The sequence below is a fragment of the Colossoma macropomum genome, unplaced genomic scaffold, assembly GCF_904425465.1.
Source record: "Colossoma macropomum unplaced genomic scaffold, Colossoma_macropomum, whole genome shotgun sequence".
Taxonomy (NCBI): Eukaryota; Metazoa; Chordata; class Actinopteri; order Characiformes; family Serrasalmidae; genus Colossoma; species Colossoma macropomum.
In genome coordinates this window covers 40,144,662-40,160,954 of record NW_023494791.1, presented here as the reverse complement: position 1 = coordinate 40,160,954, position 16,293 = coordinate 40,144,662, and the positions used below count along the sequence as shown (strand labels likewise).

At 37.6% G+C, this 16,293-nt stretch overlaps 1 protein-coding gene across 2 annotated transcripts in view; it reads right to left on the bottom strand.

Annotated features, from left to right (window-relative positions):
• The window catches only part of macrod2 (mono-ADP ribosylhydrolase 2), a 1,059,267-nt gene that overhangs the window by 77,590 nt on the left and 965,384 nt on the right, over nt 1-16,293 (bottom strand). For both annotated transcript variants that reach the window (XM_036575072.1, XM_036575073.1), the window contains exon 10: nt 2,626-2,670. In XM_036575072.1, the coding sequence (XP_036430965.1) occupies nt 2,626-2,670 (45 nt within the window). The remainder of the gene's footprint in view (nt 1-2,625; nt 2,671-16,293) is intronic.

Here is a 16,293-nt window from a genome sequence, read left to right as displayed (position 1 = left end):
AGGTAAATTGCAGCAAAAAGGGGGCTGAACAAACTAGTAGCCATGTGAATGCTTCCTTTTATGACCAATAAGTCATGACCTATGTGCTCTGTGTGCACCACATTGGTCTAGTGAATGCAAAATATTAATATACTTTGGCATAACAACCATCATTCTTGTTACTCTGCTGGAAATGTGTGCACTGGAAAATCTGATGGGAAAAGCGCAGAATGTTATGAGTATCACATGGATTCAATTTTAACATCTGCTCATCTTTGAAATAGTTTGAAACAGCTTTGACAGTTAAAAAGAAAAGTTAAAAATGTCTTATTGTTTAAAATAGCCAAGGGAAACATGTTGGTCACTGTGCTTGAGTAACAGAGGCTGCTCCTTCAGATGAGCCAAAGAGGTAACACTAACACTAGAGCTAACCGGTGCAGATGGTGATGACTTGTCGTCTTCTACAGAAAGTATATTTTTTGATAGTTTGTCAAGGTTACAATGAGAACAGAAATATCATTGAAATATTGGTTGAACCCTGCCACATAACAATGACATAACCATGCCATGAACATGTCAGAGCTTCATGCCTTATGCTGTCATGAGTTGTCATTACAGATTTAAAATTTTGTTCAGTGTTATATTCCTAATGTTTGATGTCATGACTGACTAAGTAAAGAATACTTAGCAAAAATTAACATGCAACATAAGCTGTCATGACATCAAGCATGACATCAATCATAACAATTAATGACAACATGACACTTAACAAAATCTGTCATGACAAACTATGGCAGCATATGACATCTGCCATGACATGTTTATGGCATCGTTAGGTCAGGGTCTTTTCATTATTTTTGGTTCTAGCTTAGGCCAGCTACAGTGGCTAGCCTATTTACAGCCACATTGTCTCAGCATTCCTTGGCATCCTTGGCAATGCGCTCATTTTAAGGCACTCATGTTTCACAGTAGTATAATAAGCACATTAACAGTAAAAGCATGTTTTCTCAATTACATAAATCTGTAAAAGTACGGTCATTTCTTAGAAGTCCTGTAATTCAACAGTACAACACACACAAAAAATGGTTCTTCAAGAGTAGTAAGAAATGGTTCTATAAAGAACCATGAACCCTCAAAGAACGCTTTGCATGATTAAAGGGTTCATTGCATCATGAAAGGGTGCTTAAGAATGTACCGTAGATGGTTCTATATAGAACCTTTTTGAAAAGGGTTCTATATAGCACCCAAAACGGTTCTTCTATTGTCAGATCCATCAATCTGAAGAACACTGTCATGATGCAAAGAACCTTTTAATTGTGCAAAAGGTTCTTTAAGTGTTCATGGTTTTATACAGAATCATTTTGCACTAAAGAACCCGTGAAGAACCATCCTTTTTAAGAGTGTACTGTAATTCAACAGTTCAACTAGTTGTTCATATACAGTATTTTATCATAATAATAACAAGAGTAAAGTTACACTTTAAAATGAACTCAAATGTTTGGGAAATAAAGGTGATCAGTGGTTTTTGTGAATTTACGTTCTATTTTGTAAATTAATAGCAGTGCTAAAATACAGTACTGTCATATAACTTTTTTCTAAAAAAAAATTAATCTTAACTGTCATATTTAACAGCCCTGTTTATAACATGACCTGTATGTTTTCTCTCTGATTTTCTATGATGCAAAGTAACTAATGCACAAACAGTGATTTCACTATTTAAATACTGGTACCAGGAAAGGTTAAGTATCTGTGCACATCTCTAATTCTGTGCTTCTAAGTCAACTCAAGTCACTTTTGATCAGCACCTATTTCTATTTGCTGTGGTGATATTGCATGCATACTGACTGAATTCTCAGGGTCTTTGAGAAACCAGCTGTGACACTGTTGCCATCCAGATTGCATGGGGATTGCTAATCATCTAGTGCCAACTGGTAAACCGAGCTTATGATGGAATGATGCTTAGCTGTTTCTTTGTGGTTATTGTGTGGGCGTAAGATGGATTTAGGGCCGGATTTAGGACCTGGCGCTGGAAATAGGCTTAGCCAAAAGCACTTGTAATGCGACGGGGCGTACCTGCCCACCATCCACGCGAGCTCATACAGCAGAGATGAATTAGAATAGATTATGTTTGTTTTCGAATTTGCTTGCCCGTCCACCAACGCCGTAATGGAGACTCAGCCGAAGGTCTTGTAATCTGTTTTGTGTGGAAGTCAATAAAAATGGTAAAGCGCTTACAATGGCTAGCTATTTGTTTTGGAATGTGCGCTTGTTAAATGAAGATGTTTTCTCACGAAGAATGCATGAAATGCTCTCAATGCAGGCAATGAAGAAGTCGCCGAGTAAATTACATTCCAAATTGGCGCGCTCGACCCCGTCAGTGGCTGGATGATATAGCGCGAAGGTCTTGATTAGCTCTCAGTCAATCTGCTTTTGATATGAACTATAATTCTGGCCTGAAACAGAGAGCTTCGCTGCCCGTGCCTCATCTCAATAACCAAAAGGCTCAGCCAACAACTGCTGCAGAGAAGCAGCGAAGAAAATGCAGATTCTTTTTATTGTTGTTCATTGGCAATTGTGGAGCCAGCACAACAGGAGCTGGATGAGACAATTTGCGCAAAAGAGGGAAACAGAATGGGTATCACTTACCATTCTCCGATGGGGCCCCATCACCCTCCTCACATTCTTTGTTATCTATCACACAGAGAGTGAGAGAAAGAGAGAGAGAAAAGAAAGAAATGTTGACTATGACTGGCTTACTTATAACTTGTCAAATCAAACAGTGATTACACAAATCAAACTGATTTAGATGCATCTTTAGATGTTCTGTCTACACTATAAAAAATGATTCTGTACATTTACAGTAAGTTACTAGCAGCAGAGTTGCCAGGTAGTTACTGTAATTTATATTTCCAGGCATACTGTGTTTATAGTAATGTTAACATATATTATACTGTATTTGTAAAAGCAGTGCAAAACTGTATTTTTACAAGACCACATATTAGCAACAGTTGATTATTGTAGTCAACAATATCCTCTTTTCCAAATATTATAAATATGCACATACATATAAGGAAATGAAAACAGTTAAAACAGCAGTTTTAAATTAAATTGCATCTTAAACACTCTTTTAAGAGTCAAACATCCTAACTAAATATTCAGTTGTTTCACAAACAGCTTTGCTTTCAAAAGCTTAAAGACTAACAGGCTCTTCTAACAATACTCACAGCTGGACCTTAAGTAGAAACACTTACTAAATTATTTACTTAGAAGTGTGATATACAAAGTAAAAGTATGTTACATGAAGCTAGAGCCGTATAGGATTAAACTTAATGCAGGGAAGTGATTGTACACCACCGTTAGCTTGGTGCTAACATGACACTGAATATCTTACAGAGCTCCCTAGCTCAGCAGTCAGGGTACTGCCCAGGAAATCAGCCATTTTCAAGGGTGTCTCATTGTGAAACTTTTTCCAGTGCACTGGAACTTTTGTTCCATGAAAGTTCCACATAAAACCAGTGGGCATCGACGGTTCACTATGCTCCCTGATCAGAAACAGCGTCACACCTCCAGCTTGACATTCAGAAAGTTTTACTGATAGACAGATGCTGCATGTTATCTCACTTGCCTCTTCATCCAGAAGAAAAATTATTAAAGGTGTATTTTTCACAGCCTGCCAACAATAAAGATTTTGGTCTAGCAAGACACTTTGTCACAGTTCATCATCCATTAACAGTTTTCTATTAACTGAATTGCTCATAGCATCCTGATAGCTTCTTAGCTAACCAACCTGTGAGATATCATAATCCATATTTTGCATAATAACACAAAAGAAATTGCTATATTTCACAAGTATTGCATTCATTTGTTAATTTAATGAACAAACCACAAAATTAATGCAGGCTGAACTGCTAACAGGCTAAATAGGCATCTTCAGAAATATTCAGTTGCACACTTTAATTTTACTGAAAGAATCAGATGTAATTTTACTGACATGTTAAATGAATGTCTCTTCAGTCACAGCTGACTGTGTTTTAGCTACAGCAGCTATGAATTGCTTAGGTGAACTATGGTTAGCTTGGTGCTAGTGATGCTAACAGAATTGGCATTTATGATAGCAGTGTTCTTCACCTGAAGAATGGCTTAATTTTATCAATGTACTGATTCAATACATACGGAATTAGCAAGAGAATCGAGACACTGAATCCAATGGCTATTTGAAATTTGAATTATTGTAGCAGTGACAATCAGATGGTAACAGTTTATTTGGAGTGGTCCTTTGTAGATGATTAATAAACTCTTAACAGAGTATCTGTAACACATCAACGACATATAAGTGAAGCAGCAGTAGTGCACCAACCAACTGTCCAGAAATGCAGGTCCAGTCCTTGATCAAGCCAAGGATGACAGGGAAAACTACTGAGAGAAACTGAGACTCAAAAAGAGAGACTACCTGAGAGCATGAAGAAGAACCACTGGGAGGAACCAAGACTCAAAAGGAGAAGCTCTCTAAGAACATGAGAAAGAACCAAGTTTAAAATTGAAACTGCCAAAGAGCATAATGAAGAAACACTGAGAGGAACCAAGACTCAATCGGAGAACAGATCCTCCTCAGAGCTACACTGAACAGTGATACAAGTAGAACAAGTAAAATGGAATGAATGACGTGCTGCATCATCAGTGTTTCTTTATTCCTTTTTATTAATCACTCTCTCCTCCTGTTTCTCCTCTATTCTCTCCTCTAAAGCATGCCAGCCTGACCTGGTCCAGGCACCTGCCAAGGCCTCTTTCTGGCTATCTGCACCTCATTAGCCAACCTTGGCCACTGCAAGCTAAGCACAATGATCATTAAAATTTCACATTTTCCAAAAAATGACAGGTTAAATTAGTCACTGCGGGATTTAAATCCAGCCTGTAGGCCCGTTTTTCATCAAGAAATAAAGACACTCCCCTCCGACACTCCAAATGGATTAGAAACATGGTCCTGGGGAAAAAAAAAAAAAAACTTGAGGTAGTTTACATTATGTGGAGATTCTTTAAAAATTAAAAAGGTTCTTCTGATGCACAAGTCTCCTTTACACAAACAGATATTTTAAGTAAACACTGATAGGTTCCTTAGAGCACAGGTTCCCAACAACCAGGCCATAGATCGGTACCAGGCCATGGGTCATTTTACACCAGGCTGCAACAATGTTGCATGGTATAGGATGTAGCCTAACTGCTTAAATCCACCATCTATTAAAACATTAAAATATATTAATATTTCAACAACCCTTAACCTTTTAAGGTTGATACAAATACAAATACATGTCTATTTCCACCATTTTACTCACTCTTTTATAGTAATAAAGCAATTTCTGAATTGTGCTATTGTTATTGATATGTAAAGATCGAAATTTCTGTATCATAGGCTTTGTTTTTTAAACAAGCAAAACACAAATAAATCTGTAGGGATACTTCCCACAAGTTCCCTTCAAAGTTTAGTAATATAACTTGGGTTGGCCTTTTCTGCTTCTCACAAACCAAATAATCCCAAACACTTCAAGGATGCTGAGATCTGGAGTTTAGGGTGGTCAGTCTATTGTTCTAAGAACACCAGCAAACCCACTACAAAACTACATTTGACTTCCAAGAGATAATGTTTTGGTAGCCCTATTATTGGTGAATGGTTCAAATCTGTGTTTGATGAACTTTACCTGCAGATAGTGTCAGGCAGTGGGATGTAGGAGGGCGATGAGGAGTGTGTGTGTGTGTGTGTGTGTGTGTGTGTATGGGTGCAGATGAGCAGGGTTGAGCCTCCACCGTATGTGCAGGCCTCAGCAGCCCGTCAGCCTCAAAGGCACACACACACCTCCTGTGCACATAGACACATACATACACACACAGAGCCCCTAGCTAAAGCTCTAGCTTTGATGAAACACTCATGTCATCTGTTCTGGGGAGACAGGCTGCGTTAGTGCTCCCTCCAGCAGAAGGGGACAGGCTTCTCCTTTTGTCTAATACTGAAGAAAACCACAATGCGCTTTTCTTTAAAGCTTGAAAATGAGAATGAAAGAACTGATGAAAGAGAAAAAATGACCAAGATGACATGCCAGTTGAAAGCAAATGTACTCATAGCCTTTACGGCTGAACAGCAAATGGAGTTTATCATAAAAGCCGAAAATACTGATGATTAGTAAGGTGACATTTGTTAAGCATCAAATACATCTAGTGTATTTGGTGTAATATTTGTCTTTTCATGCACCTGCAGTACTGTGTAAAAGTCAGAGACCACCCTTTATTCATTGCACATCTTCCACTGAAGAGGAAAGAACACCTGTTCATAGCTTACATTAATTCAAAATCATATCAAAATTAGTGATTTAGAATTCTGCAACACTATTTAAATTCAATTACCTAATTAAATAACTAATTACATAGTGTAATTACATAGTAATAACACATTAATAGCTTGCACTTTTAGATTCCATGTTAAACTGTAATATAAGAGCATTGTTTTCTGCAAAATTAGACCTTATTTACAAATTTTAATAAAAATAATAATTATATTTACTGCTTGCTTTAATAAGTTATGAGTGAAAAATAGCCTAATAAAAATTATTCTTTTGGTATTGTCAGTGATAACTGTGACTCCTAAAAGTTAAACAACCTGTCGGCAGTAGCAATGAAAATAAAATGAGAAAGACTCTCTTTCCGAAGTGCTAATCCCACCAAACAACCAAACAGCCCTCCTCCGCTGCCCTCTATCAGGTGTGTCGCACAGGGGTCTTTAGGGGCCAGATTGTGTTCTGGAACTCTTTCAATTTGCCCATGTCTAAGACCATTTTAATCAGTTACACAGCCTCCTGAACCAATCAATTACTGTAATCAATCAATTAGACCACTGGGGTGCGACGAAAAACAGCCTGCCCCCTCACCCCTCCTCCGGATGGATTAAAAAGCCTAGGTTGATGAAAGAGAAAGCTCAAGCCTTGGCCTGCTCTACCCTGACGATGTGCAGTGCACGAGTCAAGGCATGGAATTTAAGCCCAGTTATGACTTTTCATCTTTTCTGATCTCTTTATTTAACAGTTTTTATAAGAATAATCATAATAAAATTTTTCATTTCATCATAAAACAACATTAATAAGTGTAAAATCTATATAAAAAGGGCTTAATTAGATTTAGGTGGGCTTATTGAGGGCTTTCCTCCAGTACTTTAAATTCACTATTTGTATTTGTCTTCAAATTAAATTTCAGATATTAAAGTGATACTTTGGTCAAAATTAAATAAATTTATACAATGTCCCCCTCACTCTAAATGTAATTATAGGTAACGAAACTAAGTGAAGGAAGCTTATAGCCACCAGTTAGCAATGGGCAAACTCCAGGCCTAAATCATCATACAATTGCCTCAAACCATGTAAAGCCTTTGGTTACTTCATAAAATGTTTAATAAAATAGAATTTGTTTCAGAGAAATAACAGTTTTAGCACAACATTAAACTAAACGGAAACTCACTGGCCCTTATTCATAAAAGATGCTTTAAAAGAGTGCAGATGTAGTTATGTTAGAATTACTCTGCATCTAATTCATGACATTTTACATACTCTGAGATTTAAGAGCAAATGATATACCAGTGTCCATGCATAAAATCAAGCTCCAGCCTACCAGTACCTAATTTACATGTCATTTACATAATGATCATACAGGTGTTTCAGTAGACAGCCAATAAAACTCAGGAGCACTGCTCCCCCTACTGACCAAAATTTATATTTTATGTACACTGCCCTATAGTAAAGTGTTACTATACATTTTAAGTGGAGCACAAATGTCCAAATACTTTTATGTAAGTAAATGTAAGTAAATAGACAAATGGACATACACAAATTTAGGCTTCAAGATGGTTGCAACTAGTGTTTTTAGCTAGCATTTTTCAAATTGCGGAGATTAAACATGTCTTGGCCGACCAAATCAGGTTTTTGGCCAAATCATCACTTTAAGCATAAGCAGCACTGAATCTATGTAATAAGCGGCATAAGCAGCTACTTCAGGCCTGCAGCAACTAACAACTTTTGGCCTATAACTGTTCCATTATGCTTCTAAAAGATGCTCAAGTGAGGGAAAAATAAGTGACTGGTCTTTCCCAAAAAAGAAGGATAAAGGTATGTTTTTTAAAGTTATGCCATTTGTTTTGGCTTGTAGTTGATCAACAAGAAGAATTGGATCTGAGGACTGACTAATGAAACAGGCTTAACTTAAACAGGCAGACAGTTTCACAAAACCTAACAAACACAGACATGGTTAACTTGTTTTACAACAGTGGTTAACAACTTTCTCTGTTAACACAGGTTTTAGGGTAGAGCTGGTGCTTTCTGTGTGCTACCACTCCTATCACTGTGTAAAAGTTGCATGAGGTTTCCTTTATTATCTGTGTATCTGTTTGCAAATGAAAGCATGTCATTTAAGGGAAACAGTCAATCATGTGAAACATGAGGAGTTACTGAAAAAGGGGAAAAAAATCATGCTAACTAAATATGTAGAATTTTTAACTGTAAAAAGGCATCTCTGTAGCCACTGCCACCAGGGGTAGCCTAAAGCTGTGCAACCTGAGGAGGATGGGTTCCCCTTTTGAGTCTTGGTTCCTCTCAAGCTTTCTTCCTCTTGCTCTTAGTTTTTCCTTGCCACTGTTGCCACTGGCTTGCTCACGGGCTTGGACCCGGATATTTCTGTAAAGCTGCTTTGTGACAACACCTGTTGTAAAAAGCGCTATATAAATAAACTTTGACTTGACTAAACTTAGATGGGTAAACGAGAAATACTGCATCATGAGAAGAGCCCTGGATCCAGAATCTGTCATTCAAACTATAATATTAGAACCCCAAACAAGTACCCAGTCTTCAGCAACACACAAATTAGGCAGTTAGAAATTTAAATAATTTAGAAAACTTCTGGCAGTCACTGTTATTAGTTAGCACATAGTGGAGAGTCCGCAAAAAGTCCTGCATAGGGTCCCTAAAAGGCTAGAGCCAGCTCTGAGCAATAGCCTTTAGACTAATATGTTAAAAACATACATGTACTCAGTTGCATCCAAACTTTTTACTAGCTCTGGACTTTAATCTAAAATGCACATTGACAAAGTCAGGGCTGTTTTCCACTCCTTTTTCTTTTTTGGAAGAAGCCCAAAAAGAAAGTTGAGTCACTGCTAGTGCCTTGAGTATAATGGCTGTGCTCTGAGGCGTGCAAAACGGCACCTGCAGTGACACTCCAAAACAGTCCTATGGTGCGTTTGATGATATTAACGTGCCATAACCCACTCAATATTCATTCCCCAGGGAGAGTGACGAGGAGCTTCATTTTTGGCCCTTTCGGGGGCCGGGTCCTCTCCCCCGCGGTCTTGTGAAAGACATCGTCAACCCGCCGCTAACAGCCGGCTTTACAAATTACAGGCTTTCTCCAGCGCAAACACTGGTGGAGGAAAGCCACTATTAAAGCTAGCGGGGGGTTTCCCACCACCACGAGCAAACAGCACATGGGAACACCCCATAAAAATAGAAGTGGCTGAGAAAGAGAGAGCGAGAGAGTGAGGGAGGATATGAGAGCAGCCTTGTGGAGCATTAACTTAACATATTTGCTAACTTGAGCGAAAAGCGAGATCCAACTTAAGGACGGTTTGCAATAAAATACATCGTAAGGCCGTTACTTTTCAGAGCTCCTATGGATTTCATTTCAAATGCTTTCCATTTGCAATAATACTACAGGCCAAAAGTGTGGAGGCAACACGAACTTTGTGAAAATATAAACATGAACTTTTATTTTTGTTTTAAAGAGATAAATAACTGTAATGTTTTGACGCAGATCTAAGTGAATTATATGCCAAACAGGCCTTTTGGGATTTCTTACCCCAACATTTTCATTTCAAAAGAAAAAAAACTTTTTTTCTCCCAGAACCAAATGTACTGCTATCCCTACCCCATAATCATATATTTCAAATAATGCACATCATTGTTTGTTAACTGACCTCAACTTTCTAGGGCATTAAATTCTAATAATTTGGTCATCCCGGTGACTTTTCAGAGTTTGTTACACCATAGCTGTTCAGTAAATGTGCCAAGATTAGATTTGGGACCCATCATTTAATCAGGAAAGAAAATAAAGAAATGGAAGAATTTACCCAAGAGGGGCTTTTTCCCCCAAATTACCCTATATGTAGTGACTTAGGGCCCCCAAAATACAAGGGGCACAGCAAGAGTGGCGTTTTCTTTCCTTTATTGTATCTATTACGTCAATCATGATACTGAGAGAAAAATAAGACGACACGAAGATATGAAGACATCGATTCCAAAAAAAATAAATAAATAAATCATGAAAAGTAGTCACACAGTGTTTACCTTAGCATTTATTATTATTTTTATTATCAAAATTAATGAAGTATTCATTTGTGTTCATCCTTCCATACAAAAATATCACTAGAGTGGGTGGGGCATTCCCATGGATACCACTAGGGTCTCAAATATTTAGAAATGGCCCTGGCTGTCACGAATGAAGCAACAGACTCGATCTCCCCGAATCCTCTGGGAGACCATATGACTTTATCGCTTCCTAAAACACACACAGACTTCATCTCCCAGAGCGCACCGGGAGATCAGCTGACTGCGGGTTCCAACATATGCTCCTATCAGCGTTCAAGATTACCCGAATTCTGATGTGTTCCACCTGTTTTTATGATCATATGACTCTAGTTTAGCTTATAAGCCCGGGCTTTAGCAATAGTTAGTTGCGAGGTATTGTTTCTTCTGAAAACTACTCAGCGTTCTTTCGTTTGTATTCCCGTGTATGAATTGTTGTTTCCCCGTTTCTCTGACTCTGATTTTGGATTTGCCCTTTGGATTGTTTGCCTTGGATCTCTGGTTTTTGTGCTTTGACCTTCTGCCTGTTTTTGATAATGATTTTTGGATTCCAAATTCAACATTAAAGCCTGCTACTTTCCTTTATCCGCAAGCGTCTATATTCTGTGAGAACATTACACTGGTTAGACCAATAATACTTCACTGCAAACCAATGAGTATACTCTGGTGTTCTAAAGTTTGGAATCTCAAGGCCTGTAAATTGACAAAAATTACTGTAAACAGAAATGGCCATTGATATACCATTTAATTAATCTAGCATCACTTTACAGAAGGGCAGCATTCATAGGTCTACATGGCACCTACATCAGCCAAAAAGGACCACTGACATAAACAGAAGAGGAATCTGACTCTTAAGCAGGGGTGCAAATTTGGCCTGACATATAGGGGGATCAGGTGGCTAAAGCTTACAGCAATGCAAATGTAAAACTGTGTAAACAAAGTATGCCTACAGTTACATTTATAATCCTGACATATAACACTTTACAGAGCAATATTATTATAGTATATATACTATTATATATCATATTTTCAACAAGAATTCATATTCATACATATTCAGCATAAGTCAACAAATGATCAGTGAACAAACAGACAGCACAGTAAAGAATTGTTGAAAATCATTCCAAAGTAGGATAGCACTTCTTTCTTTTTATCACTAATTACATTAAACAAATGAAACTTGGGTTTAATTAGAACTGTAAACTCTAATTGACGGCTATATGATACCTGATGTATAACAGCTCTTTTGCGGCTATTTAAATTTCAATAGACTCAAAATTTTAAGGCCTCCCAAGTCTTAAAGTTGAAACAGCATGTGTATGTATGTGTGTGTATGTGTGTGTGTGTGTGTGTGTGTGTGTGTGTGTGTGTGTATGTATGTGTGTGTATGTGTGTGTGTGTGTGTGTGTATGTGTGTGTGTGTGTGTGTGTGTGTGTGTGTGTATGTGTGTGTGTGTGTGTGTATGTATGTGTGTGTGTGTGTGTGTGTGTGTGTGTGTGTGTGTGTGTGTATGTGTGTGTGTGTGTGTGTATGTATGTGTGTGTATGTGTGTGTGTGTGTGTGTGTGTGTGTGTATGTAAGTAATTATTCCATTTAAAATAGCAAAATGTAGTGATGTCACAAATGATTTCATTTGAATGGTACACACTTAAAAAGATTCTTCAAGGGTTTCTTAGTAAAGAAAGGTTCTAGAGAATGTATTGTATATGGTTCTATATAGAACATTTTTGAAAAGGGTTCTATATAGCACCAAAAAGGTTTCTGCTATTGTTACGATGTCAAGCTTGTAATCATAGAAGAACCCTTTTTGGTGCTATAGAACCATTTTCAAAAAGCTACAGCACATTCTACATCAATCTGAAGAACCCTTTCACCATGCAAAGAACCCTTTAATCTTGCAAAAGGTTCTTTGAGTGTTCATGGTTCTATATATAACCATTTCCTTTACTAAAGAACCCTTGAAGAGCCATCATTTTTAAGTGTGTACTATATTTAAAAAAAAAACCTTTCAGTTTAATCAAAGTTCAATAAACATGTACTCGTTGTTGGCAAATTGACTTTGTTGTAAAGTATTCTGAAACAGGAGAAAAATCACTTCTTGCTTCCATATTTTAGCTCATACTGTACCTCCCAATTCTGCTCCTCTGACAATGAGAGCTACTAGATCCCAACCTGGATTTAGCGGAAGTGCCAATTACTTTGACAGAACATTATAACCCAGCTGAATTACCTCTACAACCAGCTCCCTGAAGTTCTAATTAACGCTCTAGCTGCTGTTTAGAAATTTGCATGCCTTTAATTTTCGTATAACGTAATTGTACAGTGTTCCATGCAAAGCCCTGGAGTGCACAATACCATCCACCTAGCTTCCACACAATGGATGTCATATTCAGCTTTTGGTACACTAGCATTCGGAGGATGGAAGCCGGCGGTAATGGACGTCAGGGACGCGAGCACAGTTAAGTGGTGTTGACAGGGCTGCTGCAATGTTCCTGAAAACTGACAGTTCCTCAAAGAGCTTTTGTCTCTCAGTAAGAATTCCATCAGTTTTTATAAAAAAGCGGCACAGCGGACGGGCTTCTCCTCACCTGGCTCTGCTGAGGGGATTCTGAAGGGTTTGATCATTATGATCATTATGAAACACATATTGGTTTGATTTGAAACAATTATGATGACATGACTCATGTAGTGCAATTAAATGACAGCGTGGTTGTGACAACAGTGCTTTCAGCGCTTCAGAACTGGGAATTGTTTTGTAGTTATTACGAGAGCAAATGACGTGAATTTGTCTCTATTAAATTCAGAGTTTCCTAAATTTCTAGAGACACTTCACGAAGGGCTGCTCCTTGGTCTGGCAGTGGCAATTTGAAGAGTTTTCTGTATGAAACATTCTTTCATTCACATACAGTCTTTATCTTCTCCCATCTCTACCATGATCTGTCTGAGGTTGGACTTGAATCTTAGTGTAACTAAACCTGTCTGACCTCAATCTTTAACATTTGAATCTATGGCAAGTATAAGTGTAATTAACAACAGAGAGCCTGTTTACACTTTGCATTAACATGTATTTCATGTCCGGACCTTATCTGGACAAACTTTGGTCAGCTTTGGTTCACACTAAAATGTGTCCCCAGTTGACCAGATGACTTCTGATTGTATATTTTCCAATGTAAAAAGTGCTTCAACGCATACATTGTTTCTGTTATACTCTTTTTCCCCATTACTATAAGAGTGGATAAGCTCAGCCTGGACACTTTCATTGGCCTAGAACGCATGAAGGCTGTTGGTCTGGGCTAAATCCAGCCTCACATATCCTCCATCTTTTGTTTCAGTGCTTACTCCTTCGCCTTCCAGTCAGCCCTCAGCAGACTCATTTTCACTCATGTAATTGTTTATGGATAACGAAAACACATTTACACGAGTTAATACAGTCAAGATCTGTCTCTGACCACCTCCAAATGTAGACTGAGTGATCTCATCGCAATCCACTCACAGTGCGTCTGGGTGTTGTTAACACCTGGCTTTTCATGTGTTCAAGTGGAATCTGAACATGATCCGATCACTGAAAATGCATATTAATGCAGGGTGTAAACAGGCCTAGAGTGTCTCACCCATGATTCTTTCTAAGAATCTGGCCTTGCTTGCAGAGGGATTACAACTGTGCATGTTTCAGCATGTAGAATTGGTGCTTTCTGTATGCTACCACATTTCCTATAACTATATAAATGATGCACATGGCATCCTTTAATGTTGGAGGCACTGTGATTTCTTTAAGTGGGTATTTCAGATCTGTAGGTGCACTTAAAACGATTTAAACAGTTTATTTACTGTTTTGTAACTCAGCTGCTGGATTATGCCTGGCTCAGTGACAGTGGAGACAATGCAGATAAGACCCTGCCCTGCTGCCCCACCACCGCTTTCCTCTACTACCAGGTAGTATCACTTGTAAAGACAGTTCAGATTTACCAGTTCAGACTGTCTTGCGATGATACCATGACCAAAAAAGTCCAAGCGCAGGTTGTCAGTATCGGCCGATGATGGTCAACATGTATACCGGGGTTTAACAAGGAATACATTATGTATATGAGATGCTTAGGATCATATTATGTTATAAATATGATAAATATGACCACATGCTAATGCTTCCTAAAATAAAGTTGTATGCAAAAGTTTGAACGTGAGTTTTGAATTTAGGTTTTATTAAATTGAACACATCCTCTCCAGGGAACAAACTCAAATATAGTATTTTTCCTCCTATTTTATGCACAATTTCTATTTCTTTGCTAGGTCTAAAATATTGGAAAAATATGTTTATTATTTTTATTGTGTTAAACTATTAGAGATACTTATTAGAAAATATAAATATAATGAGTGTAATAATTAGTAAAAAGCAAAATATTTAAAGAAACTTTGTTTTTTATACTTTATATATGCTACAAGATGCATTCATTTAGATGCATTAATTCATGTGATTCTGTGGTATCTTGTTAATAATCTGCTATAGATTTTAAACTCCATTGTATAACAAAATTAATCGTAGAAATAAGAATTGGAAAATCTGAAAATAGGTGAATCTTTATTATCATTTATGTATTTTGAGTAATGACAGTCAGAATTGGTTCAAGTACTTGTAGACAATTTGCTGTTTCTGCACGCATATCGTTCAAAGCTGATCTGAGATGTCTTCTAGGTTTGTGACTGAAATGAATTAACATATGTTGAAGCATCATTCATTTTCACCACAGCTTTTAAATATAACTTTAATGAGACCTCTAGCTCTATTGTTCAATGCATTTATCAAATTGTCAGTGCAACATATCACATTTTGATATTACAGTTTTCCCAAAATCTGACACATTCATTTAGAAAGCAGACTTCCTTAGGAATGTGTTTAACATGGAAGTCTGCTGTAATGTATGTATAAAATCAATATCTATTTCCTTAGCTGATTTATTCTGATTAAATGTTTACCATGAGGTGCTCTTTTCACATCAGTTCCTATCAATATGCAATGTGTTTATAAAACTTTCTATTTTTCACTAATTGAGATGTTTGCGCATATGAACATTCACAAATGTACAGATCTATAATTACTGAATGCACCTTAAACATTAACAGGCAGACACAGTTAAAGATTCTATTTATATAAATGTATTAGTGATAATTGATTATTAAAAGAAAAAAGGACTATTTCAAAACAATTTACAGATAAATGTAGAAAGAATGAGTTATAAATTCACTCAAACCAAATTAGCGAATATAATTTAGGCTTATTTTAAAAATGACCAAATTTTCTAACAAAAAAAGACCAACAACTGCATCTTCAATTCCCAGAAAAAAGAACCTAAGGTAAACAGACTGAAGGATGATTATGTGAGAGATATTACTTGGAGAGAGAGGGAAATGAGAGCGAGGCAGAGATAAAGAAAGGCGGAGATAAAGAACGAGAAGCAAAGCAACAGTGACAGTTGCGCGGAACTAAACGTGAAAGGCTGCGCTCAAAAATATGACCAGAACCATACAGCTCAGTCTAAATGAGCTGCAGCTGCTTCTGGCTCCCTGCTTCCCAGGGTGATGATGATGAGGTGTTGGGATGGGGCTTTCAAGGCCTTGTTATTTTCACAGGTTTTTTCCAGCAGGCACTGTCAGCAACACCAGTGGAGCTAAATCGGTCCTATTATGTCTGTCTTTCTCGCCCAAAATCTCAGCTCCGAAGTGATATTTCAGATTACCATTCCCATGTTAATGATTCTGGTCCAGAACATTCTCTCTACTCCCACCTGCTTCAATCAATATCTCATATGCTGGGAGGGGGCGACGTAACACTGAACCAATGCAGGTGTCAATGTGAATGGAAAAGGCTGTTTAACACTGTGTACGATGATGACAGGTATATTTTTTCACAGTGAAACAGCTAGTGTTTTCAGT